The sequence below is a fragment of the Sesamum indicum genome, linkage group LG3 (genome assembly GCF_026168435.1).
Source record: "Sesamum indicum cultivar Baizhima isolate 11 linkage group LG3, ASM2616843v1, whole genome shotgun sequence".
In the NCBI taxonomy this organism is placed as follows: domain Eukaryota; kingdom Viridiplantae; phylum Streptophyta; class Magnoliopsida; order Lamiales; family Pedaliaceae; genus Sesamum; species Sesamum indicum.
The window spans coordinates 5,546,702-5,573,664 of record NC_142659.1 but is presented as its reverse complement, the minus strand read 5'-3'; the positions used below and the strand labels follow the sequence as shown (position 1 = coordinate 5,573,664).

At 36.2% G+C, this 26,963-nt stretch overlaps 2 protein-coding genes across 2 annotated transcripts; both read right to left on the bottom strand.

The window, feature by feature from the left end:
- Window positions 1-7,762: 7,762 nt before the first annotated feature.
- LOC110011686 (putative late blight resistance protein homolog R1A-3) lies at window positions 7,763-8,851 on the bottom strand. The gene has a single exon (XM_020692329.2). It carries the CDS (start codon window positions 8,849-8,851, stop codon window positions 7,763-7,765), a length of 1,089 nt encoding a protein of 362 aa, XP_020547988.1.
- A 243-nt stretch (window positions 8,852-9,094) lies between these two features.
- On the bottom strand, window positions 9,095-9,967 carry LOC148788619 (putative late blight resistance protein homolog R1A-10). The gene has a single exon (XM_088878060.1). The coding sequence runs from the start codon at window positions 9,965-9,967 to the stop codon at window positions 9,095-9,097; it is 873 nt and encodes a 290-aa protein (XP_088734186.1).
- Window positions 9,968-26,963: the final 16,996 nt, after the last annotated feature.

Genomic DNA, 26,963 nt, shown 5'->3' with positions numbered 1-26,963 from the left:
TATTTTATATTTTATGTTAACGTTAAAGTTTTATCTTTTCTTCATGGTGTTATATATTTTATATTTGTCATTTTGTTCATTTTAATTTTATAAGAATATATATATAAATATTATATATAATTATATGTATATTTAAAACAGTGGCGTAATGTTTGCGAGCGTATCTAAAATATTTACTATGGGTAGAAGTCACAACAAATAATTTTACCATGTCTTTTAGCTGTGCCAAATAATTTTTTATGGTGGAAAAATTTATTTTTTGCATCGATTTTATTTAGTCGTAATTAATAATAATTATTTAATATGAGTTTTAGTTATAACCTTTAATATTGAAGTCAATTGTAATTTTTTGTTCAGGTGGTACATTACTAAATAAAATCAAAACAGATTGCTAAATTGCATTTTCTGTCCCATAAAATAAGAGGACTTGCTTTTCTGGTCCCTCGATTTATTAGTTTTCTATTTAAGTCCCAAAATTATTGAAACGTTTGGGAAGTTAGTCCTAAAAGTCTTTTTCCATTGGGTTTTAGTGGTAAGCGGTAAAAAATTGTTAATCCTCAATTCCTAAATTGCTTATTTGGTCCCATAAATGAGGAAAATTTACATTTCTGATCCCATGCAAAGTGTTGTAGGAATTATTTTTGGTGGTCTCAACACCCATCATCTGGCGAAAAAAAAAAAAAATAGACAGAACAAAAAATTGTCTCCCTCTTTCTTTTTGAACTAAGTTCTTTGTGAAATTCTCTGAGTGGAAAGATTTCAGTGGTTTTAGTGGGTCTTTGTAACCTTGTCTTGGTGGCTTTGGTTTTAGCAACCGTGAGGGGTTGCCCACTGTTGGTGGTGTTTGGGCTTTCTTCTTGCCAGATCTGGCTCCTGAGCCAATTATCTTCTGAGATCTACTGCTTGTATATTGTGTGTCATATTATTTGGCCCAAGCTGCTTATTAACAGCCGATAACCCAACACACTTTGGACGGCCCACTATCCAAACCCGTGTCTACCCGACCTAACAATCCACTATATTTATATGGTAACCCTAATTCTTGTGCTCAGATTTTTCTTCCCCTTTCTTTATACGTCGAAATCATCTCTTTCTTTCTCACTCAAATCTCTGCACATCTCCTCCATTTTCTTCACCAGATTTCATGGAGTTTTTCCTTAGCCAATTCGATGGCTTAATGAAAGTCTCCATGGCTTTCCTTAATCAGTTTATTCTCATCCCTTTATAAAGGCATTCTCCTCTCGGCTAACATACACTGATAAGAATACACTACCTCTTTCGTGTTCTAAAGTTCTCTGTGAGCAACATCGTTGAGAGTCTCTGTGACCTTGTGCGATCTCTGTGATCTAAAGCTAAACCATGATTCTTCTTTGTGAGAGTGGTGCAACCGTGTGTTGGTGTTGTGGGTACGGAACTGTTGTGACCGATTACCCTTCTCGGTTCTTGGATCTGGCTTAAGATCTGAGCCTAACTTTGCTACAGAAATAATTTTTGTTTTGTTTCTGTCTTTACATTGTTGTTTCAATAATTTCTGTAATTATTGGCTTGTAATATATATTAAGGAGTTTTGTGCTCCAATCCTTTTGTAATAGTTCGTTAGGATTCGTCTGATACCCACTTAACAGTGGTATCATAGCCTCCTCTGATCCGAAAGCTTGTAGTGAACGGTAACTCTTGAACTCTCTCTTTACTTTTCGCGACTTATTTTCTGTCGATATATCTCGCTTTATTTTTCTGAGGTGCTTATCCCCCTAATTACCTTCCTGGCCGGACCCGTGAGGTCGTCGGGTATCTGGATTGAGTGTTAGGCTGGAGAGGCATCGGTCTCGTGGCTATTGATTTATTATTAATTGTGGTTATCTCGATTTTACTTAAACTGCTACTACTGCTTTATGCCTGTTCCTGGTGAACTGATAAACTGTCTTCATATTTACGCTATTTGTGAGATCTTGGGCATATTTGTTATCCCTGCTTTGTGCGTGAATCTTAGTTCTTAGTGAACTCTTAATCTGTGATATCATTTTTCTGATATATATCTCTCTGTGAACTCATAACTGGTGAAATATGTGATATACATTTTCTACTGTGACTATTGCTGTGATCTGTTGAGAATTTTTCTGTGATCCGTGATTTTCTTTAATCCGCTGCAAAATCTTTCTTAAAATTATTTTTTCGAATACTTTCTAAAAGAAATTTTTTAAAATGTCCGGATACAATTTGCAACCTTTCAATGGCAAGGGTGATTTTTCAATATGGCAGCAAAAAATGAAGGGTATTTTAATTCAACAAAAGGTTTTTAAGGCCATTGATGGTAGATACTCTGATTCTATTTCTGATGAAAAAGTTTTGGAAAACAACGAATATGCGTATTCTTCTATAATTCTTAATCTGTCTGACAATGTTTTAAGAAAGGTTGGTAAACAAAACTCTGCAAGAGATTTATGGGAAAAACTTGAGGAACTTTACACTGATGTTTCGCTGCCTAGTAAATTGTTTTTGCTTGAAAAATTCTTTAAATACAAACTTGATTTATGAAAAACCATTGATGAAAACTTGGATGATTTCACTAAATTAGTTCAAGATATCAAATTGACTGGTGATAAGAATATTGATGAGTACTCTCCTATTGTGCTTTTGAATGCTATACCTGATACATATTCTGATGTGAAAGCTGCGATTAAATATGGTAGAGATAGTGTGAGTCTTGACATTGTTGTTAATGGCTTAAAAAGCAAAGAGATTGATCTTAAAACAAATAGACCTAGCAATAACCAACATGAAGTGAACTCTGTGAGAGGAAGGTCTAAATTTAGGAATCCTAGTAATAGACACAATAGCAGGAGTAAAAGTCGGAATAAAAACAACAATAGGAGTAAATCTAGGAATAGAGAGTATTCACATAAAGATGATAAAATCAGAGAGAGAATATGTTATAACTGCGGCATAAAAGCTCACTATATCAAGGACTTTAGAAAAAAACGAGTAAACAGTGTTGCTGATGAATCTGGTGAAGTGTTTGTTGTTTCTGATGTGAATTCTGTGCATCCCATGAGCATGTATGAATGGCTTGTTGATTCTGGTTGTACATTCCATATTAGTCCTTTTAAAAACATTTTCCCAAATCTCAAACTTGGTGATTTTGGCTTCGTGCCTATGGCATATGAAAAACGTTGTGAGATTAAAGGCATTGGTGATATTTCTTTGATTTTCAATGATGGTTACAAAATGACTTTTAAGAATGTTAGATATGTTCCTGAACTTAGTCATAATCTCATTTCATGTGCTGCATTGAAAGATGAGGGTTTAGAAGGTAGGTGGGGAAAGGGCATCATGAAAATCATGAAAGGTTCTCTTGTTGTTTTCAAAGCGGAGAAGAAATGCAATTTGTATTTATGTTAAGTTACTTATGATTCTATGGCTGCATCTATGAGTGTGCATGACAAAACTTTTTTGTGGCCTAAATGTTTTGGACATATCAACCAAAAAGGACTTGAATTTCTGAATAAAGAAGGCATTCTGTATGATAAGGTTGGAAAATTGCAATTCTGTGATGATTGTGTTATGGGAAAACAACATCGTGTGCATTTTCCTGCTACACCTTCCCCAAATCCCTCTATGTCATCTTGCATATTAGACTACGTTCATGCTGATGTATGGGGACCTTTCTAAGGAACCCACCCATGGTGAAAACCGTTATTTTCTTTCCATTGTTGATAATTTTTCTCGAAAGGTATTTGTTATCTTGCTAAAGCACAAATCTGAGGTTTTTAAAAAATTTGAAACGTGGAAAATTTTTGTTGAAAACCAAAGGGGTAAGCGGCTTAAATCTTTGCGTACTGACAACGGTCTTGAATTTTGTAACAAAAACTTTGATGATCTTTGTAATAAATTTGGTGTTGAGAGACACAAGACCAATCCCTACACCCCACAACAAAATGGCGTCGCTGAACGCATGAACCGTACCTTACTTGAAAAGGTGAGATGTTTGCTGATCAGTTCAGGATTACAAAATTTTTTTTGGGGTGAAGCTGTTTTAACTGCTGCTTACTTGATAAACTTGTCTCCTTCTGTGCCTCTGTTGGGTAAATCTCCTGAAACTGTTTGTAGTGGTAAGAAACCTGATATTTCTTTCTTACGTACTTTTGGTTGCTCTGCGTTTGTTCATCAAAGTTCTGATAAACTTGAACCTCGCTCTATGAAATGTGTTTTTATTAGTTATCCTGTTGAGGTTAAAGGGTATAGGCTGTGGGATCGTAGCCAACCTGGGTATAAAGTGATTATTAATAGAAATGTAACCTTTAACGAGGAAGAAATGCCCTGTCTATCAAAACCCGAAACAATAGAAAAAGACTTAACCTTTAATAAGGTAGAGGATAACCAAGAAGAGGGAGAGTATATAGAAACGAATAATGAACAAAACATAGAAGAGCCCATAGAAAATCTCAATCCCTTTAAAAGATTACCAACTAGCACGAGATAGGAATAGAAGAGAACAAAGCATTCCCTCTAGGCTAAATGATTTCCATGTAGCTTTGAACATTGAAAATCTAGAACCTTCGAACGTAGATGAAGTCCTTAAATCTAGAGAATGGCTTAGTGCCATGAATGAGGAAATGAAGTCTCTTAAAGACAACCATACTTGAGAACTAGTGCCTAAACCTAAAGACTGCTCCTTAGTGGATTGCAAGTGGATCTTTAAAATCAAGCAAGAAAATCCTTTAAAATATAAAGCTAGATTAGTAGCCAAGGGGTTCACTCAAAAGGAAGGGATAGATTATAATGAGATTTTTTTGCCTGTTGTGAAATATACTACTGTACGTATTATCCTTGCCCCTACTGCTCATTTTGATTGGGAATTGAAACAAATGGATGTTAAATTGCTTTCTTGCACGGTGATCTTGATGAATGCATATACATGCGACAACCTGTTGGCTTTATTGAGAAAAACAAACCCAATCATGTTTGCTTGTTAAAGAAGTCTTTATATGGTTTGAAACAGTCACCAAGACAATGGAACAAGAAGTTTGATATGTTCATGCTTTCGTTGAATTTTAAAAGGAGTGATTACGACCATTGTCTATATTTCAAATTTTTGAATGATGTTCCTGTCTTTCTCGTTTTGTATGTTGACGACATGCTTATTGCTAGTCCTAGCATAAAATTAGTTGAAACTCTGCAAAATGATCTTTCCAAAAACTTTGAAATGAAAAATCTTGGTGACGCAAAAAAAATTCTTGGCATGGATATTTGTAGAAATAGGAAAAGGTTTTCCATACTTTTAAATCAAAAGTCTTATATTCACTTTATTTTGAAAAAGTTTTCTATGAAAAATTCAAAACCCACTTCTGTGCCTTTAGCTGCTTATTTTCAGTTATGTAGAGACCAATGTCCCAAAACTGCTTCTGAAAAAGAGAGGATGAGTAAGGTTCCTTATTCTAATGTTATTGGGTCTATAATATTTCTTATGGTATGTACTAGACCCGATATTGCATATGCTATAAGTTGTTTGAGCAGGTACATGTCCAATCCGGGACCTCCCCATTGGGAGGCACTAAAATGGCTTCTAAGGTACCTACGTGGTACAGATAATTTAGGTATAAATTTCTCTAAATTTTCTGATTCTATTGATCTTGTCGGTTATGTGGATTCGAATTATGCTAATGAGAAGGATAGTAGAAAATCCACAACCTCATACATTTTCACTTTATGTGGATCATGCATTAGTTGGAAATCCCAACTACAACATATTGTTGCGCTATCTACAACTGAAGCCGAATACATTGCTACTACCGAAGCTTTCAAAGAAGCAATTTGGCTCGAGGGCCTCATTAAAGAAATTGGTTTTCTAAAAAATTGGCTTACTATTTTTTCTGACAGTCAATCATCTATTCAACTTTGCAAAAACCCAGTTTTTCATGATAGGACCAAACACATTAACGTTAGATTCCATTTTATTCGTGATATTATGAGTAAGGAGATCATCAAATTGGAAAAGGTAAGAACTGAAGAAAACCCAGCTGATATGGGTACAAAAAGTCTTCCTGCTGAGAAATTTGTTAATTGTTTAAAAATTTTAAATTTAGTCCCTGACTAACTTTACTACTCTTTCTTGCAGGTACACAGGGGTAGGTTCCCTTTAAGGCAGTGATGAGAAAAACCAGATCCAATACTCTGGGCCTTGTACTTTAATAAGGTACTTGGTCCAAGGTGGAGTTTGTCATATTATTTGGCCCAAGCTACTTATTAAACCCAACACACTTTGGACGACCCACTATCCAAACCCGTGTCTACCCGACCCGATCCAACTATCCACTAAATTTATATGGTAATCCTAATTCTTGTGTTCAGATTTTTCTTCCCCTTTCTTTATACGCAGAAATCATCTCTTTCTTTCTCACTCAAATCTCTGCACATCTCCTCCATTTTCTTCACTAGATTTCATGGAGTTTTTCCTTAGCCAATTTGATGGCTTAAGGAAAGTCTCCATGGATTTCCTTAATCAGTTTATTCTCATCCCTTTATAAGGGCATTCTCCTCTCGGCTAACATACACTGATAAGAATACACTACCTCTTTCATGTTCTAAAGTTCTCTGTGAGCAACATCGTTGAGAGTCTATGTGACCTTGTGCGATCTCTGTGATCTAAAGCTAAACCGTGATTCTTCTTTGTGAGAGTGGTGCAACCGTGTATTGGTGTTGTGGGTACGGAACTGTTGTGATCTCACCCTTCTCGATTCTTGGATCTGGCTTAAGATCTGAGCCTAACTTTGCTACAGAAGTAATTTTTGTTTTGTTTCTGTCTTTACATTGTTGTTTCAATAATTTCTGTAATTATTGGCTTGTAATATATATTAAGGAGTTTTGTGCTCCAATCCTTTTGTAATAGTTCGTTAGGATTCGTCTGATACCGACTTAACATTGTGTATATTCATATCTATTTATTCATTCTTTATTCTTTATTTATTTGTTAATTTATAATTATATTTGGATAAGAGTTTTTAAACCCATGATCATCATCTTTATAATAATTTGATAGGATTCATTTAGAGTTCACTACTGATGGTTAACACCCAACAGATACAATTGAAGCATGAAGCAAAAAAAAGATGTATGCAAATAAATATCTCAAGAACAATACGATGTTATGACAACGACAATCATACATAAGGTGGAAATCTATCTGGAGTCCAACTAGTAAAGAAACTAGGATAAGATAACTCCATGCGACGATAGATGAGGCTAAACTGCTGGCATGCTATGCTTGCTTTGCCTGCCACATAGATGGAACTCATATTTTGGTAAAAGTATACATCATAAACTAGAAACTAGTGTGCTGTGGAGAGGATTAATTATGTTGTTATGACCAAAGTATATATATCCAGTTGCATGCATGGTTCACAGCTTCAGTTAAGACAAGCTGCTTTCTTACACAATATGAGACACCAGAATACCCCTTCAGTAAGAATTTGATATGATACAATAACAAATTCAGATGAAATATAATCTGAAGAGTAGAATTGGAATTTGATGTTTCATTTTTATTAATGAATGAAATGGTTTGAATAATTAAGAATTGTAGAAAAGAGAGCATTTGAACATATCAGACATCAACAGTTTTACTTCTCTGTAACTTACTTTTAATAGGCAATGGAAAAGACAGGGACCTAACTGTGCAATGGACATCAACACATAGAGCATACAAGTGGAATTAAATAGACAAAGTAAATGAAAGTTTGTACTTATTTGTTAAAGCACGTGAGAATCATTCATAGGAAGGAAAAATAGAGAGATTCAATCTTCTTCCTCTGGTGTTGGTCTCCAACTGAATTTCCCTGGCAGAAACAGCTGCTAACTTTGTGGTACGGTGTAAATCTATTACCTGGAGGCTTGATATATTTTCCAGGCCGAATGGAAGTGCTTTAAGTTCCTCACAATTCCTAAGACTAAGGTGTTGAAGCTTAGGGAACTGATGACTTGAAGCCTCCCAGAAAACTAAATCCGCATACTCAATTTGCAACACTTCAAGTTGTTGAAAACCTCCATCAGCTGCTTCCCACTCTCCAGTGAATGCATCATTTTTCAACTTGAGTGCTTTGAGGTTCTCCAACATTCCAAGGACAGACATTTGCTCCCAACCAAGTAATGTATATGATAGTGTCAGGTTAATCATTTTCGGCGGGAATCTGTGAGGTGGAGGAAGACTAGGCAATTTAGCTTCTTTTGGATAAATATGGAGATCATTCAATAGTTTCAACTTCTCAAGTTGTTGCAATTTCCCTAAATTATCAAATGTAGTAGAGCAACCCTTGTCATCGAGTAGCATGGTTTGTTGCCCCCAAATGCCCAATTTCTTCAGGTTGATAGCCCTTTCGAATAAGTTGTCTGTGCAACTTTGAGGTGATATGTTGAGAAGTGCTTGGATTTTTTCGTTGTTGCCACCAGCTCCTGCCTTGCATAAGATTACCGATGCATTGGTTTCCAAATGCCTTAGATGAACCATCTTCCATATGTCTTCCTTGATTTCCAGGACATGTGACGATGTAAAACCTATAATCGTTTGTATGCTCCACCACTTAGAGATGGCTTCAGGAAGGACCTTGAAATCACTGGTCAGAACAATGTATCTCAAATGAACTAGTTGAGTTAAGTAAAATGGGAATCTAGTAAATCTGATGGACCTGACATCCAGAACCCTGGTTAGTTTGAAAGCATCTGCTATGGCTGAAACATCCTTAGGTAACAAAATGATCTCTTCTCTCGACGAACACAAAATACTGCGGACACGTGGACCATAAGGTTGTGATGAGATGAAATCGATCACATTATTGAAATTGATAGGAATATGGCGCATCCATTGTAGATGAGAAATTGAATAAGCATCTAGTTCTCCACCATACCCATGTATTTCTCGAAATAGTGTTTGTTAGCTTCACTAAGGCAGATATCACGTATAAGATCGTGGACACGACACGTTTTAATTTTATGGGTGGTGCTCAATTTGCCAGTCATTACTAGGTTTCTACTAATGAGATTCTCCAAATACTGCTCTGCAATTTCCTCCATGCTTTTCTCTGTTTTTTGTTCTATAAACCCTTCAGCAATCCATTAGGAGAATCAATCTCTTGAATGGGATTTCAAAGTCTTCAGGAAATATAGCCAGATATAGAAAGCAGGGCTTCAAGTTAGACGGTAATGCATTATAACTGAATGCAACAATTTGGTTGAATCTTGTTTCGTTGTGGCCATAGACGAATGTCTTCAAGCTTTCGACGACTTTCTTCCACGAACTTCGCACCACCTCTACTTCTCCTATTGAAGCTATTTTTGCTAGAACTCCACCCACCAGCATTATTTGAAGCGGCAGGCCATCACACATGTCAACAATACCTCTTCTGATCCATTTCAATTCCTGAGGACAATCGCGATGTCCAAATACCAAATATCTTAATAGAAACCAACTTTCTTGCGGATATAGGAAACGCAAAACGAGGGATTCCCTATTAGGGTTAATAGCTTGACTCACCTCTATTAAACGACTGGTTATCAATATTTTATTCGACTTATTGCTCCTAATTGGAAAGGCACGTCGGAAATCATCCCAGGTTTCAGTAGTCCACATAGCATCCAAGATAATTAAGAACTTTTCTTTCTCTAGACGTGCATGAAGTGTTCGTGCTATGTCCTCATCAGTCTTATCATACATGTCCTCCGTTATCCAACTTAAGTCACGCAACATCCCAAGAAATGTATCCTTTACCCTGTACACTTGAGAAACGTTGACCCATAGCCGAATGGGGAACTCATATTCGATTCTTGGATAACAGAAAATTTTCCTTGCTATTGTTGTCTTACCAAGGCCAGGCATACCAGCAATCAAGATGACATCTAATTTCTCCGTTTCTTCAGTTAAATATCTGATTATTTCTTCGGTTTCATTTTCAAGACCCACCACAATGTCTTTCCTCATAGAAGAACCCTGATAAACAACCTTAATTTGATTTATGAAAAATAGAACAAATAGACATCAATGAGGTTATTAAGAGAAAGCACACCAATCTAACGGTTTCCTTTATTTTTTCCTTTCAAAAAAGTTAGCATTTTACTTATCTGTATATAATTACAACTGGTAATCATAAAATATATACGGCAAAAATGCAAACAACTCTCCTATGATGTTGTAAATGAGTGAATTATTTTCTTTTAAAAAAAAACGTTAGCAATTAACCTCTTTATGTTTTTTAAAATGCAGGAATTTACCTTTTTGTATATTTTAAGATGAAGCAATTTACCTTCCTAGAATGGACTTAAATTGCTTCATTTTAATTAACACAACGGGGTATATTGCCTCTCAATTAAGGCAGTTAGAGGCAAATTTGGCCTCTAATTTTTTATTTTAATTATTATTTTTTTTTAAAAAAAAGAATAAATTTGAATTCCCAAAATCGGGTACCCGACAAAAAATGGGTTGGGATCGGGTAGTTATTTTAGATACCCGAAAATTTGGGTACCCGGCCCGAATTACCCGAATTTGCATTACCGACCCAATGCCCACCCCTACCCCAGATAGGAGGGTAAATTCCTACTTTTTTTATAAGGGGATAATTTACTTATTTGCAATATCATATGAGGTAAATCGTATTAAACCCATATACATATATATATATATATATATTAATTTACGTTTTTTTTTCAAACTTTTCATAGATGAGGTTAATGATGTTGATATCCACACACAAATTATTTGTTCATTATATCTGTTGGATAGCTTGCACATATAAATTTCATATTCCACATGACAAATTAATTAAGTTTAAAAATACTTAATAAAGAATTATTCAATTAAAAATTTAAAATGAAAAATGAAGAGAATAATTAAGAAATGAGGGAATTTATATATATATATATATTATTTAATATATTAATTCACTTTGCACTGGCCATGTGGCACATGCACGTTTATTTTCAAAATAATATTTTATTTTATTTTAATTTTGAAAATTATGTTTTATAATTATTTTTTTTTCTTATAAAAAGTTGCAAATAACAAAAAGTATTTCTCAAAATGTAAAAACTTAAAGTTGCAACTCTAAAAGTTGTTTCTCAAAGCATCTAATTGAAAAATGTATTTTTTCTGAAAGGTTGCAGTTTTTGTATTGAAGAGATGCAAATTGAATAGATGCATATTTTCTAAAAAGGCATTTAAATATCAATATATAGATAAAATTAAATGTCAGAATATACACTTCATATCATAAGTTCTTTCACTTCATATCTTAGTTCTTCGAATTGTTCTTGAAAGGAGGCTTTCGAAATTGCTATTCGACAAGCTTGGGTTGGTTTTATCGTATCATAGAAGTAAATTTGTTTAACTCGGCAACAACCATATAATGGGGACAAATTTCACTTTGAGGACCTCTCCAATAATCATATATTCTCAACAATATCTCTATATGGGAATTGGCTTAAATGCAACTTTTTGTCCTGTAAAATAGATTATTTGACGTTTTTATTTTTTAACTTTTAGAATAATTAATTTTGACAGTTTCCACAATCAATCAATTATGTTTTTTTTAGATGAAATAAATTCGATATAAAAAAAAAAGAATAAAGGGTTATATATTCCCTATATATATAATTAAATTAAACTAGTATACACGTTTTTTAGCACTTTAAATTTTATAAAAATATGTAAACCATCATTATATTTCTAATTTATAGAGCTAATCATTGTTTAGTTTCTAAAATTATCTTATTTGTTCCATTAAAAATTTGAAATCCATTTTAATTACTAAACTATAGAGAGTGTTTTCCCCACTTCATTTGTGATAAATTAATATAATATATATTATACATATATATATATGTATTGTATATTACTAATATTTATGATTGAAATTGCACGAAAATGTAATTACATTCTTATATTTTTTTATAATTAGTTGTGTATAATTCTTTATAATACTTTTATGTTGTAGGTTTAGAATTTGTAAAGTTATAATTCATTGTAAAATAGTCAATAATTGGACTCATATAGTTTACATTGTAAAATGTTTCTTGAAATTTGATAGAATGACGATTATTAACTTATTTGGTATGTAAACTCTTATCAGTGACTTAGACTATGTATTTTTAAGTTAATTTTTTTTTTGTGTATATAGAATAGTTAAATTTTAAAATTTATTTAGTTGTATAAGTATTTGACTCTTTACTAAAAATGGTAAAAATTGTTCCAACGAATTAGACTATAAAATATGATTTTGATGACTGTCGGGTGCATTTAGGCTAGGCTTTTTAAAAATAACAAATATTGAGTTGGACCAAAAATAATTTAAATTGGCCAACCAGCAGCACGTACACTCTCAATTTAAATAGGTTCAGAAGCATGTTTTGTTATGCCATTTAAGTAATTAGGTATTTTCGTGGGAATAATTATGATTTTAATCTGTTTTCGTCAAAACAATGAAATAATTTAAGTGCAAATGAGCAACTTACTCCGTTACGAAAAAAAAATAGAATTTACTTTTCAGTGTTTTTTAAAATATAATAATTTACCTTCCTATTTTTTTAAAAAATAAAGCTATTTTTTCCTCATATGAGGATAATTTACTCATTGGTAATATTATATATAAAGTAAATTACATTAAAAAAATTAAAAGGATGCGAAACCCAAATACTATCCTAAAAAACTTAAAGTACGAAAATTTCAAATAACTTAAATTATGGAGCAAAAAATACGTATAATCCATTTAAATATGGAGGTTTGGGAGGATGGATAGACGTGTTACCTGATTTTGTTCTAGGTTTTGTAGTTGAGTAGGCGTACTGTCAGATGCATCTACAATTAGCAGCTCGCTTTCAGTGAACAACCTGGAAAAATGAATCTTGCAATTTTCTTTAACCCTCTCGGCTGTTGACTCAAGCTCTCCAACTAGCAACTCGCTTTCAGTTTCCGCACTGGAAAAATCAATCTACCTCTGATTTTCGTATAGTTGTTTAACCCTTGCGCCTGTTGACTCAACCTCTTCAATGACGCCGAGAAGATTTCCCGGCGGATCAGAAGCCCTTCTGAAGTGCTTTTCAGTCTCCTTCTCCAGCGCCTGGCTCACATATACATCGACAGCGTCCTCTGCTTTGTAAACCACTTCTCTGATCATTTCTTTCAGGATCCCGCGCTTTTCTGTTGACTCGTTGAGGAATGTTTTGAACAAAAGCAGATTCTTCTCAAGCCTTTCGATCTGATCCTTTACGTCCGAGATCAAATCGGCCTGATGGAGACGTAGCCGGTTCAGGTTTTCCAGTTGGAAGCGCACACAGGTATCTTCCATGTCTGTGAGTGTTAAGAACAGATAATTGCAAGCTGGAGAGAAAGAAAGGGGTGAGTTGTTGGTGGGTGTGATATATACTAAACATACAATGTGTGCTCTACATTCAGCTTGTACTTAGTGGCAAGTTGCTAATTATTTAACATGTATACATACATCTCGAGTAATAGTGATGCTCACTGGTTGCGCAATGACCCGCAGAAGTAATTGTAGGGTACAAAACCCAAGTGGTATCCTTTATCAACAGATAGCCTAACCAAACTATTACACTTGATTTGGAGTACAAAACTCCTTAAGAATACAAACCAGTTATTACAGTAATGAAAGAATAACAAAAATAATAAGAGAAAAGAATAAAACTGTAGTTTTGAGATTGCCTCAGGAACATGCTAGATTCAGTTAGAAGGGTCACGGTCACTTGGCACCGCACCCACAGAAACTTCGGCCCACGGTTGCACCTCACTTAGAGAGACAAGATCACAAAGATCTAACCCAGAAACTCGTCACACAGTTAGCTTCCGTTCACTTAGAACTTCTCAAGGAATAGGTAGAGATATCTCAAAGAATGGTTTCACGGTTTCAAGGTTTTTTGACAAGGAGCAAACAACTCCTATTTATATGAAGAAAAAGAGTCTTCGGAATGAAGGGTTTGGGGTGGCTTTCCTTTAGCCATTGATTTGGCTAAGGAAAGCCACCACCATTAACGGTGGTGGAGAAATAAACATTGTACTGCCGTGGAAGGCAGTTTTAGAGAGGGGGAGAGAAACACAGACAGCAGCGCACAAAGAAAAGTAGAGGGTAAGACTGATTAGGTTTAGGTCAAGTAGGTATAAATATAAGAATACCTGGGTCGGGTTAATGGGTCGAATACCGGGTCGGGTGAGGGCCTTCCAGGTGGGCCGAGAGTTTAGTGGATCGAGCAATGGGCCTACCAAAATAATTTGGGTCCTTGGGCCATATAATACTAACAAACTCCACCTTGGACCAAGATCCACTTAAGGGAAAAGGTCCTAGAGTTTATAACTGAATCTGTTGTTTCATCATTGCCATAAGAAGTTCTCCGTGGGTGTACCTGCAGAAAACCAAACAACTTGGAAGCACATGTTAGTCTGAAAATAAATTCAGAATTTTTAAACAGGTATGAAAATTTTCAAGAGGCAGACATTTGGTACCCATATCTGCAGGATTATCCTCAGTTTTAATTTTCTCCAATTTTATTACCTCTTTACTGACGATATCTTGAATGAAGTGATGTCTTGCATCTATATATTTCGTTCGATCATGAAACACAAGATTCTTACACAGCTGTATTGAAGATTGGCTATCAGAGAATACCATGAGTTTTTCATTGGAGAAACCAATTTCCTTAATGAGGCCATCTAACCAAATAGCCTCCTTGAAAGCTTCCGTTATGGCAATATATTCTGCCTCAGTTGTAGAAAGAGCAACTATATGTTGTAGTTGCGATTTTCAACTTATGCAAGAACCACAAAATGTAAAAATGCATGAAGTTATGGATTTTCTGCTATCCCGGTCATTAGCTTTTAATTAAAATCAACATAGCCAACAAGTTGAGTGTTCTCACCTATTTTTGTAAGAAGAATACCAACATTTTCAGAGCCATGCAAATATTTCAAAAGCCATTTTAGGGCCTCCCAATGAGGAGGGTCAGGATTTGACATGTATCTACTCAAGCAACTAATAGATTATGCAATGTCAGGTCTCGTGCAAACCATGAGAAACATAATGGATCCAATCACATTTGAATAAGGAACTCTTTCCATTTTTGCTTTTTCAGCATTAGTATTAGGGCTCTGATTTTTACTAAGTTGAAAATGGGCAGCAAGAGGCATAGAGGTTGGCTTAGAGTTTTCCATTGAAAACTTTTTTAAAATAAACAAGATGTAAGACTTTTGATTTAGCAAAATAGAAGACTTATCTTTATGTCTAACAGTGTTCATGCCAAGAATCCATTTTGCGCACCTAGATCTTTCATTTCAAAAGTTTTGTGTAAATCAATTTGTAAAAGATTTATAAGATGCAGGCTAGGGCTAGCAATGAGCATATCATCCACATATAGAACAAGAAAAATTGGAGTGCTATCAACATGCTTAAAGTATAAACAATGGTCATAATGACTTCTTTTAAAATCTAACGGATGCATGAAGGAATCAAACTTCTTGTTCTATTGTCTCGAGGACTGTTTTAAACCATACAAAGATTTTTTGAGAAGGCAATCATAATCAGGTTTGAGTTTGTCAACAAAACCAACAGGTTGACTCATGTAAATATGCTCATCTAGATCACCATGTAAGAAAGCAGTCTTAACATCCATTCGTTTTAATTCCCAGTTGTAGTGTGCAGTGAGAGCAAGAATAATACGAACGGTGGTGTATTTCACAACAGGGGAAAATATCTCATTGTAATCTATGCCTTCTTTTTGGGTAAACCCTTTTTTTACCAATCTAACTTTATACTTAATGGGGTTTTCTTGTTTAATCTTAAAAATCCATTTGCAATCAACTATTGAGGAGTTCTTGGGTCTAGGAACTAAGGTCCACGTTTCATTCTGTTTTAATGAACTCATCTCTTCTTTCATAGCACTAAACCACTTATTAGATTTCATTGCTTCCTCAACATTAGTGGGTTCATACAGTTTTGTGATTAAAGCAGTGTGATAATCTCTAAGTTTAGGAGGGATCCTAGTCTCTCTTCTTACTCTATCTTTAGTAAGTTGGTAGTCATCTAAAGGATTTTCAGTGATTATTGCATCATTTTCTGCTATTTGTTCGACTAAGTTTTCATGATTCTCTCCTTCTTGGTTATCCTCTAGGTGTTCCTCCACCTTATTGAAAGTATGTTCTTTTTCCCTATGTTGAGTTATATCTAAGCAAGGTAACTCATTTTCATTAAAGGTCACATCCCTACTTATAAGCACTTTAAAACCCGGTTGACTACGAACCCAAAGTCTATACCCTTTTGTTCCCTCAGGATAACCAATAAAAACACACTTAACCGTTCTAGGTTCTAACTTATCTAGGTTTTGGTGAACAAATGCAGAACATCCAAAAACATGCAAATATGAAATGTCAGATTTTCTACCAGTCCACATAAAATCAGGAGTTTTACCAGATAGAGGCACAAATGGAGACCAATTAATTAAAAAAACAGCAGTAAGAATAGCTTCACCCCAGAAAGACTTAGGCAATCTAAAACTTATAAGCATGCATCTAACTTTATCAAGCAAGGTGCGATTCATACGTTCAGCCACACCGTTTTGTTGGGGGGTGTAGGGGTTTGTTCTATGCCTTTTTATACCAAATTTTTCATAGACTCGAAAAATCTTTATTGCAAAATTCAAGCCCATTATCAGTCCTAAGGGAATTCAGTTTCTTTCCAGTTTGATTTTCCACAAAAAAACTTTCCATTTCTCAAATTTCTCAAAAACTTTCAGACTTGTGTTTCATAAGAAAAACAAATACCTTTCTAGAAAAGTTATCAATGATAGATAAGAAGTAACGATTACCACCATGCGTAGGAACACTAGAGGGACCCTAAACATCAGCATGTACATAGTCCAAAATGCATGAAGACATGGAAGGATGTTATGGAGATGAAGCAGGAAAATGCACTTTATGGTGTTTACCCATTACGCAATCATCACAGAAGTCCAATTTATCGATTTTGTCATTCAAAATCTCATCCTTTTTAAAAAATTCAAGACCTTTCAAACTCATATGCCCAAGCCTTTTATGCCATAATGCAGTCATATCACATTCATTCACAGAAGCAGTCATTGAATCATAGGTAATTGAGCATAAATAGAGGTTCCGTTTCTTTTCAGCTTTAAAAATAACAAGTGAACCTTTCATGATTTTCATGAGCCTTTGCCCCATCTACTTTCAAGACCATCTTTTTCTAATGCAGCACATGAAATCAAGTTGTGACTCAAATCAGGAACATATCTCACATTTTTTAGGGTTAACCTATAACCCTTTTTGAAATTTAAGGAAACGTCACCAAGACCCATAATCTTACATTTGTTTTCTTTTGCCATAAAAACAAAACCAATTTTTTCATAACGAGAGTTTGAGAAACTTTCTTTAACAAGGCCCATATGGAAAGTACAACCAGAGTCAATAAGCCATTCAAATTTGTTCACAGAGTGCACAAAGTTTGCTACATAAACCATAAAGACCTCACTATTTTCATCAGAGACGTTATTCACCTTTTCTTTTTCATCAAAATTTCTATCTCTGTTATCACGTTTTGATTTTCTACAATCTTTGATGTAATGTCCCTTAATACCACAGTTGTAGCAACGTCTTTCTTTGGTTTTATCATCTTTATAAAAGTTGTCTCTTGTTCTAGATTTACTACGGCCATTTCTACTTTTACCTCTGCTATGACTTCTAATGTTGTTCCTAAAACCATTGTTTCTAAATTTAGACCTTCCTCTAGCAAGATTAACCTTATGATTGTTTTGACTAGGTTTAGAAACTTTAAGGTCCATTTCTTTACTGATAACTTTGCAATTATAATGATTTTATAGCAATTTAATCTTCCTTTTTAATCCAAAATATTCCTAATTATGTGATTTTATTGCATATTCAGCAAAAAGGAAGATTACAAGGAAATTTCTGCAGAATTGACAAAGCGCGCCCACGCTTAATGGAGTAGTCAACTCGGGATAAGGATAAGCACGAGCGATTTCCCCAAGAGATAAAGGAATCAAGTGTTTAGATTTAGAAAGGATTCTTTAAAGCTTATCTTTTGTAATCTATTTACCTTTTTAGAGTTTATCACGTATCTATCCCCCCACTACGTCTAGATTCGTAGGGGACTTTTATTATAAATAGGGGGGATCTCTTCATTAGAAATCATTCAGTTTTTATCTTAGAACTCTATAGAATTCTCTGTTCATCTCTTCTCTTTTATTTTATTTTACTACCGGAATTAATGGAATTCCACTTTCTAGTGTGTTCTTCTATTAATATGTCCGGCTAAATTCCTTATTTTCTGGTTAAGGTATGGTGATTGCTTGATTCCCATTATGTTGTGAAATCTAATCTGCGTTCTACACTTGTCAAACAAATATTCATGTTATTCTCTGTGCTTTATTTACAAATGTCTGATTTATGAATGATTCGGCCGGTTGTTCATTATCAAGAAGGTTTGCTTAGCTAATTGAACTTTATAAATCCGTGTAATTGTTTATTTAGTTCAATACTTAGTGGCAACGTAGCATGATTAGTTATGTCACAGTATTTAATTATGTTATGGGGAATGCATGATCTAGGTTAAACGAATTGTCCTCGTAGGAGTTTGTTGATTAGAATCAGGCCTTTCTAATTCTTAATGCTGTTAATAGATTAAATCTTGTGGACGTTCCCAAGGTTGTCTGTTAATTAGAGATCTAGTCAACGGTCGTACCTTGGCTAACGAAAAGGTAAGGAAAGGTGAGGTTGTTAGGTCGTACCAACGACCATAACTGGTTTATTTGTCCATACATGTGTTATTCTTGCATCAATGATCAACTCACAAGAATCAAGCTTGATCCTAGCCTTAACCGGAAAATCTCTCTCTCATACTTTTACCAGGTATTTTTAATTATTTAATTTTCGATCACCTCTTTTTTTATCAACAACCTTCCCCATTATTTTCTATTTTTCCAAAAGAAATTAACTTAAAACCAATCCCTGTGGATCGACCCTACTCCCACTTTCACAAGTGTAGTAGGAATTATTTTTAGTGACTTCGACACTCATCAAATTTTGGCGCCGTTGCCGGGGATTGGCGTTTTTAAGTATATTTCTTTATTTTCAGTTACTTGATTTTTTATCACCATTGATGCCAAGGTCTTCTCGTACAGGTAAATTGGTATACGACCCTGAAATCGAAAAGACCGCACGAAGACTTCGTCGGGAAACTAAGCAACAATCGGAAGGAGCACCCGCTCCATATGAAGACGAAGAAGACATAACTTTGGAGTTTGAGGAACCCCTAAGCGAATCCGAAGAAGAGACAATGGCTTTGATCCCTGAAAGATCGATCAATGACATGACGTCGCCCGATCTAAACCAGCAACCACTGTGCATTGAATACCCCGATTTAGAGGTAGATTTTGAACTGAAATCTGGATTAATTCATTTACTTCCTACCTTCCGTGGTCTCGCAGGTGAAGATCCACATAAGCATCTGAAGGAATTCCATGTGGTGTGTTCCGGAATGCGACCACGAGGCATAAGCGAGGAACAAGTCAAATTGAGAGCATTCCCCTTCTCTCTCGCCGATCAAGCGAAAGATTGGTTGTATCTCCTACCTTTAGGATCCATTACAAGATGGAACGATCTCAAAAAGCAGTTTCTTGAGAAATACTTCCCTGCCTCAAGAGCCACAACAATCCGGAAGGAGATCAGCGGAATTCGACAATTCTCGGGAGAAAGTCTTTTCGAATATTGGGAAAGATTCAATCGATTAGTGGAGAGTTTCCCATCATCAAATCCCAAACCACCTGTTGATCCAGTATTTCTATGAAGGTCTATCAAATATGGATTGAAAACTGATAGATGCAGCAAGTGGTGGAGCATTGTTCGACAAAACCCCCACCGAGGCGCGTAAACTAATCTCGACTATGGCGTCCAACACGCAACAATTTGGGGTTAGACACGATGATCCACCTAGGAAGAGCAACGAGGTAAGTAATCTTGAAGAACGTTTAAATCAACTAACAACTGTTGTTGAAAAAGTTGTTGCAGATACTTACCAACAAGTCAAAGCGTGTGGTATTTGCACCTTAACGGGGCACGCAACCGACATGTGCCCAACTCTTCAAGAATCAACTACCGAACATGCCGACGCCGTAGGAGGATTCGCCGGACAACAACAGAGAAGATATGATCCTTTCTCCAAAACATACAACCCCGGATGGAGGGACCACCCGAATCTGAGTTACGGTAACCAACACTTTCCAAAACCTCAATACCGACCACCTCCACAACCTAACCCCACACCCAACACATCCCTCGAAGACATGATGAAAGCGCTAGTGACCAACACACAACAATTCCAGCAACAGACCCAGGCGAACTTCCAACAATTCCAACAACAGACACAACAATTCCAACAACAGACCCAGCAGTTCCAACAACAGACCCAGACGATCATTCAAAATCTATAATCTCAAATCAGTCAAATGGCGTCATCTGTTGGTAAGCTCGAATCCCAAGGTAAGCTACCTTCTCAATCTGTTATTAACCCTAGACAAAACGCTAGTGCTATTACGCTTCGTAGTGGAAAAGAACTGCAGGAACATGTGAACGAAGAAGACACAAAACATGGGCACGGTGCGAAAAGAAAGCTGGAAAAAGAAATTGAGGTCCAACAAAAACAAACCGAACACGAAGTGGATCATCCGAAACCTTTGGTAACTAGACCACCCTTCCCAGAGAGATTCACCAAAGCGAAGACGGAAGTGGAAGAAAAAGAGATTTTTGAGACATTCCGCAAAGTAGAGGTAAACATCCCTTTACTCGATGCCATCAAGCAAATACCCCGATACACGAAATTTCTCAAAGAATTGTGCACTAGCAAGGGAAAACTCAAGGGAAACGAACGGGTAAGTATGGGGGAGAACGTCTCTGCAATCCTCCAACGAAAATTACCCCCAAAATGTAAGGACCCAGGTACGTTCTCCATACCTTGTAAAATTGGCATGATTGGCATAAAGAAGGCCATGTGCGATCTTGGAGCATCTATAAATGTTATGCCTCTAACCATTTTTGAGTCCTTGAAAGTTGGCCCTTTGAAGGAAACAGAGGTAGTCATCCAACTCGCAGACCGTTCTGTAGTCTACCCGGAAGGAGTCTTGGAGGATGTTCTCGTACAGGTAAATGAATTAGTATTCCCTGCCGATTTCTACGTATTGGATATGAGGGAAGACAACTCCCCCAATTCCACATCAATCCTGCTAGGAAGACCATTCCTCAAGACGGCTAGAACAAAAATCGATGTGCACAGTGGAAGTCTCACTATGGAATTCGATGGTGAAATCATAAGATTCAACATCTATGAATCCATGAGGTATCCAACTGACTTACCTACCGCTCTTCTTGTGGATATCTTTGACCCTTTCGTGCAGGATTCCATAGCAATAGGCAGCGAGGACCATGTGAAATATGCATTAGACGAAAGCCTCACATTGGAGAAAGCAAAAATTTTGGAGGAAAAAATGATCATAGATCCAAACATCGGTGACACTGTTTCTGAACTCGACTCCCTTCGAATTTTACCTACTAAAACTGCTTTCATCGAATTACCGTATTCTCACACTAAAATGGTTCCCTCTATATTGCAGGCACCCGCATTGGAATTAAAGGAGTTACCAAAACACCTTAAGTACGCATTCTTGGGGGAGAACAAAACACTACTGGTGATCATCTCAAGCAAGCTCACCGATCTTGAGGAGGAAAAACTTATCCGAGTGCTTCGTGAATTTCGAGAAGCCATTGGATGGACTATTGCCGACATTAAAGGTTTAAGCCCTTCGACTTGCATGCATAGAATACTCCTAGAGGAAGGCGCAAAACCTTCAAGGGAAGAACAACGCCGGTTGAACCCTTTGATGATGGAGGTAGTAAAGAAAGAGATTTTGAAACTTCTCGATGCAGGTATGATCTTTCCAATTTCTGATAGCGAATGGGTAAGTCCAACTCAAGTAGTACCTAAGAAAACAGGTATTACTGTAATCGAAAATTCTGTTGGAAATTTAGTACCCACACGTGTTCAAAACGGATGGCGAGTTTGTATTGACTATAGAAAGCTTAATGCCGCCACGAGGAAAGATCATTTTCCACTTCCATTTATAGATCAAATGTTAGAAAGATTAGCCGGTCAATCTCATTATTGTTGTCTTGATGGATATTCAGGTTTCCATCAAATTCCAGTAGCACCGGAGGATCAAGAGAAAACAACATTCACATGCTCATTCGGAACCTTCGCCTATAGAAGAATGCCCTTTGGTCTTTGCAACGCACCCGCTACCTTCCAAAGATGTATGGTTAGTATTTTTTCCGACTTTGTTGAACACTTTATTGAAGTTTTTATGGACGATTTTACCGTCTACGGAAACTCATTTGAAGATTGTTTGGAAAAATTGACTAAAGTACTTGAAAGGTGTATAGAAAAAAACCTTGTTCTAAATTATGAAAAATGCCATTTTATGGTCGATCAAGGTTTAATTCTAGGACATATCGTGTCTTCTAGGGGGATAGAAGTAGATAGGTCTAAAGTAGACGTCATAAAATCTTTACCTTACCCCGCTAGTGTGCGGGAGATTCGTTCTTTTCTTGGACATGCAGGATTCTATCGACGGTTTATAAAGGACTTCTCGAAAATTGCCCAACCACTGTGTGCGCTGCTGCAGAAAGACGTCACTTTTACATTTGATGAAGAGTGCATGAAGGCCTTTGACAAGTTAAAGGATTCCCTAACATCTGCACCGGTGATTCGTCCACCTGACTGGAATCATCCTTTTGAAATAATGTGTGACGCTAGTAATCACGCCATCGGGGCTGTCCTAGGCCAAAAGATTGGAAAAGATCCCCATGTGATATACTACGCATCACGGATGTTAGATAACGCTCAAAGCAATTACACAACAACGGAAAAAGAACTTTTGGCTATTGTTTTTGCTTTAGAAAAATTTCGCCACTATTTACTTGGAACTAAAGTTGTTGTGTATTCTGACCATGCAGCGTTGAGATACCTGTTGTCAAAGAAAGAGGCGAAACCACGATTGATAAGATGGATACTACTGCTACAAGAATTCAATCTAACGATCAAGGACAAGAAAGGGGCAGAGAACCTCGTAGCTGACCATCTTAGCCGATTGGTCACCGACGGGAATCCATCACCTCTAAACGACGAGTTCCCGGACGAACATCTCCACACCATTCAAGGAGTCACCCCATGATACGCTGATATTGTTAATTTCTTAGTCACTGGTGTCTTACCACGAGATTTAACTAGAGCACGAAAAGATAAAATCAAAAGTGATGCCAAACATTATGTGTGGGATGAGCCTTACTTATAGAAATTTTGTTCGGATCAAATCATTCGAAGGTGCGTCCCTGAAACTGAAATCCCCTCTATTCTTGAGTTTTGCCATTCATATGCATGTGGAGGCCACTTTGGACCAAAAAGAACAGCACGAAAAGTACTAGAATGCGGCTTGTTTTGGCCAAATATGTTTAAAGATGCATATCTATTTTGTAAATCTTGTGAAAATTGCCAAAAAGTAGGTAATCTTGGCCATCGTATCAAATGCCCCTTTCCCAAGTACTTGTGTGCGAAGTATTTGATGTGTGGGGGATCGACTATATGGGCCCCTTCCTATCTTCTTTTGGCAAGACTTACATCATTTTAGGAATAGATTATGTGTCTAAATGGGTAGAGGCAAAGGCCACTCGTTTCGATGATGCTAAAACTGTCGTGGAATTTATCAAGGCTAACATTTTCTCTAGGTTAGGCATGCCAAGAGCAATTATAAGCGACCGAGGGACACACTTCTGCAACAAGGTAGTCGATGCATTGTTTAAGAAATACAACATCACGCATCAAATCTTGACCGCCTACCATCCCCAAACGAATGGCCAAGCGGAAGTCTCCAATCGAGAGATCAAGTCCATACTCGAGAAAACGGTGAATCCTAACCGGAAGAATTGGAGTACACGCTTGGATGATGCACTTTGGGCTTATCGTACGGCATACAAAACACCCATAGGTATGTCCCCATATCGTTTGATTTATGGTAAATCTTGTCACCTCCCTGTCGAACTGGAGCATAGGGCGTATTGGGCGATCAAGCAATTCAACTCGTCAATGGATGAAGCGGGAGGGCAAAGGAAGTTGCAAATACAAGAACTCGAAGAATTACGGAATGATGCTTATGAGAATTCAAAAATCTACAAGGAAAGAGCAAAAGCATTCCATGATCGCACCATATCTCGGAAAGAGTTCATTGTCGGACAAAAAGTTCTCCTCTTCCATTCTAAGCTCAAGTTATTTCCGGGTAAGTTGCGTTCTCGTTGGATTGGACCTTTTATTATTACTAATATTTTTTCTCATGGTGCAGTCGAAATCAAGAGCCCCACAACTCAAAAGGTATTCAAGGTGAATGGACATCGGCTCAAGCCTTTCTACGAGGGATTTCAAACATCAACAATCGAAAAAATTCAACTTGTGGATCCCGCGCTCACCTAAACGAACTTCTCTTCGTCTAGCCAAAGACGTTAAAGAAAAGCGCTGCATGGGAGGCAACCCATGAAATCCCTATCCTCTCCTTTCCTCTTTCGTTTAATTTTAGTTTTTCTTTTTTAATTCTGTTTGGATGGCTGAAAAATAGATTTGGAGACGTCACTAAGCGTGCCCACGCTTAGTCGATCTTTCAACACTGTTCACATCACCTCACAACAAACAACCTTGGACGACATAGCTCGCAAAATCGCTCGCATAGATGCCAATTTGATGGATTTATTTGAACACTTCGGGTTGACACCAAGGCAACCACCCACACCTTGACCTCTTCGCCACATGCACTCAGGGACGCTTCCTTAAACTCTCTCCTTTTAATTTTTCCTTGAGCTGCATGTCATAGTGCACATTGAGGGCAATGTGGATTTTAAGTGTGGGGGTATTATTGTTGAGCATGTTTATTGAAATAGGTGTTGTTGGTTGCATGTTGAAAATGGTTGCTGCTCATGTTGATTGTTGAAATCGAAAAGATATTTTTGTGCTTGATCTTCTTGACTTTTGAAAATTGAGTTTTGTGGAAATTCCTTAGCCTTATGGAAAATTTTTGCTTGATTTTGAAAAATTTTGGCATGATAAAACCCTTTCAATTTTGGACTAATCTTGACTTGATGATGTTATGTATAAAAAGAATACATGTTTTATGTTTGAGGATAATTCACTAGTTGAAAGCTTATTTTCACCAAAATGACTTGAGTTAAAACCTTCTGATGTAGGATTAGTGGACTAAAACATACCTCGTGAGATTTTGAGCTTGATATGTTCATTCTTTGTTGAGAGAATAACACTTTTATGGCTTTGTCTTCCTAGAACTTGCCATGAACCACATCGAGGCCACACAAATGTGCATTTATCTGGATATGATAAAGGCATTAGAAACCACTTTTAGCCTTCTTTAACCACCTAACACATTTTTAACATTAGAGAACCCCTTTGAGCCTCTTGACCTATTTTGTTGAATAACCCGTCATATACAAACCTATCCCGTCGCTTGTTTAAAACCTTGATTTTGATCCCTCTAAGAACTACTAGAGCATCAAGGGAAATGGGTTTAGGTTCAAAAGAACAAGTTCTCAAAATAGGAGACTTTCAAAATCTTTGTGATTTACATGCTTAAAAGATGTATCTCAAAATGAGTGTGGGGGTTCCAAAATTATGTTCTTCTTCATTTTGTGGAAACCGACATCAATTTTCTTGGTCAATGCCTATCACAAAAATTGGAGAGGAGAAAAAGAAAAAGAAAAAAAAAAGAAAAAAAAGAAACAAAAGAAAAGAAAGAAAAAAGAAAAAAAAATGTATGAACTCTCCAAAAGGAATAAGAAAGGCATAGTTCAAGGAATTGTCAAAAGATCTTGAAGGGAGATGAGTAAACTTTGAGAGCTTCGAATTATTGTTCACTCAAATTCTTTTGGTGCTCTAATTAGTTTCTTGGAATTTAACCTTATTATCCTTTTATCCTATCCCAAACCAAAGCCCCATTACAACCAAAATAAAAGACCTTTTGATCCATATATATGCATATTTCAAAAGTGGTGGAGATGTGGTGTATAGGCAAGCCTATGGTGAAGCATTGTCGTAGTAAGTGTCGAGAGATACACCTGAGCCATATATACACTTGAGAGAATGGAAAGTGGTGAGAAAATAGTCCACTAGTTTTATGCGATTGGTTTTGATAATGGTCATCACGTGAAAACTTGTTTGATACATGTTGAATTATCTCTTTCATAAAGTATGTCATTTACCTTGCACATGATTACAAATTGCCTTGAGTAGTTTAAAATTTGGAGGGGATTTTTGAATGCATCTTGATTTTGCTTGAGGACAAGCAAATGGCTAAGTGTGGGGGTATTTGATAACTCTGGAATTATAATAATTTTATAGCAATTTAATCTTCCTTTTTAATCCAAAATATTCCTAATTATGTGATTTTATTGCATATTCAGCAAAAAGGAAGATTACAAGAAAATTTCTGCAGAATTGACAAAGCGCGCCCACGCTTAATGGAGTAGTCAACTCGGGATAAGGATAAGCACGAGCGATTTCCCAAAGAGATAAAGGAATCAAGTGTTTAGATTTAGAAAGGATTCTTTAAAGCTTATCTTTTGTAATCTATTTACCTTTTTAGAGTTTATCACGTATCTATCCCCCCACTACGTCTAGATTCGTAGGGGACTTTTATTATAAATAGGGGGGATCTCTTCATTAGAAATCATTCAGTTTTTATCTTAGAACTCTATAGAATTCTCTGTTCATCTCTTCTCTTTTATTTTATTTTACTACCGGAATTAATGGAATTCCACTTTCTAGTGTGTTCTTCTATTAATATGTCCG

What these genes read in the sequence shown, in the direction of transcription:
- LOC148788619 (XM_088878060.1), bottom strand. Translation starts at nt 9,967, where the DNA reads ATGAGGAAAGACATTGTGGTGGGTCTTGAAAATGAAACCGAAGAAATA.
- LOC110011686 (XM_020692329.2), bottom strand. Translation starts at nt 8,851, where the DNA reads ATGCGCCATATTCCTATCAATTTCAATAATGTGATCGATTTCATCTCA.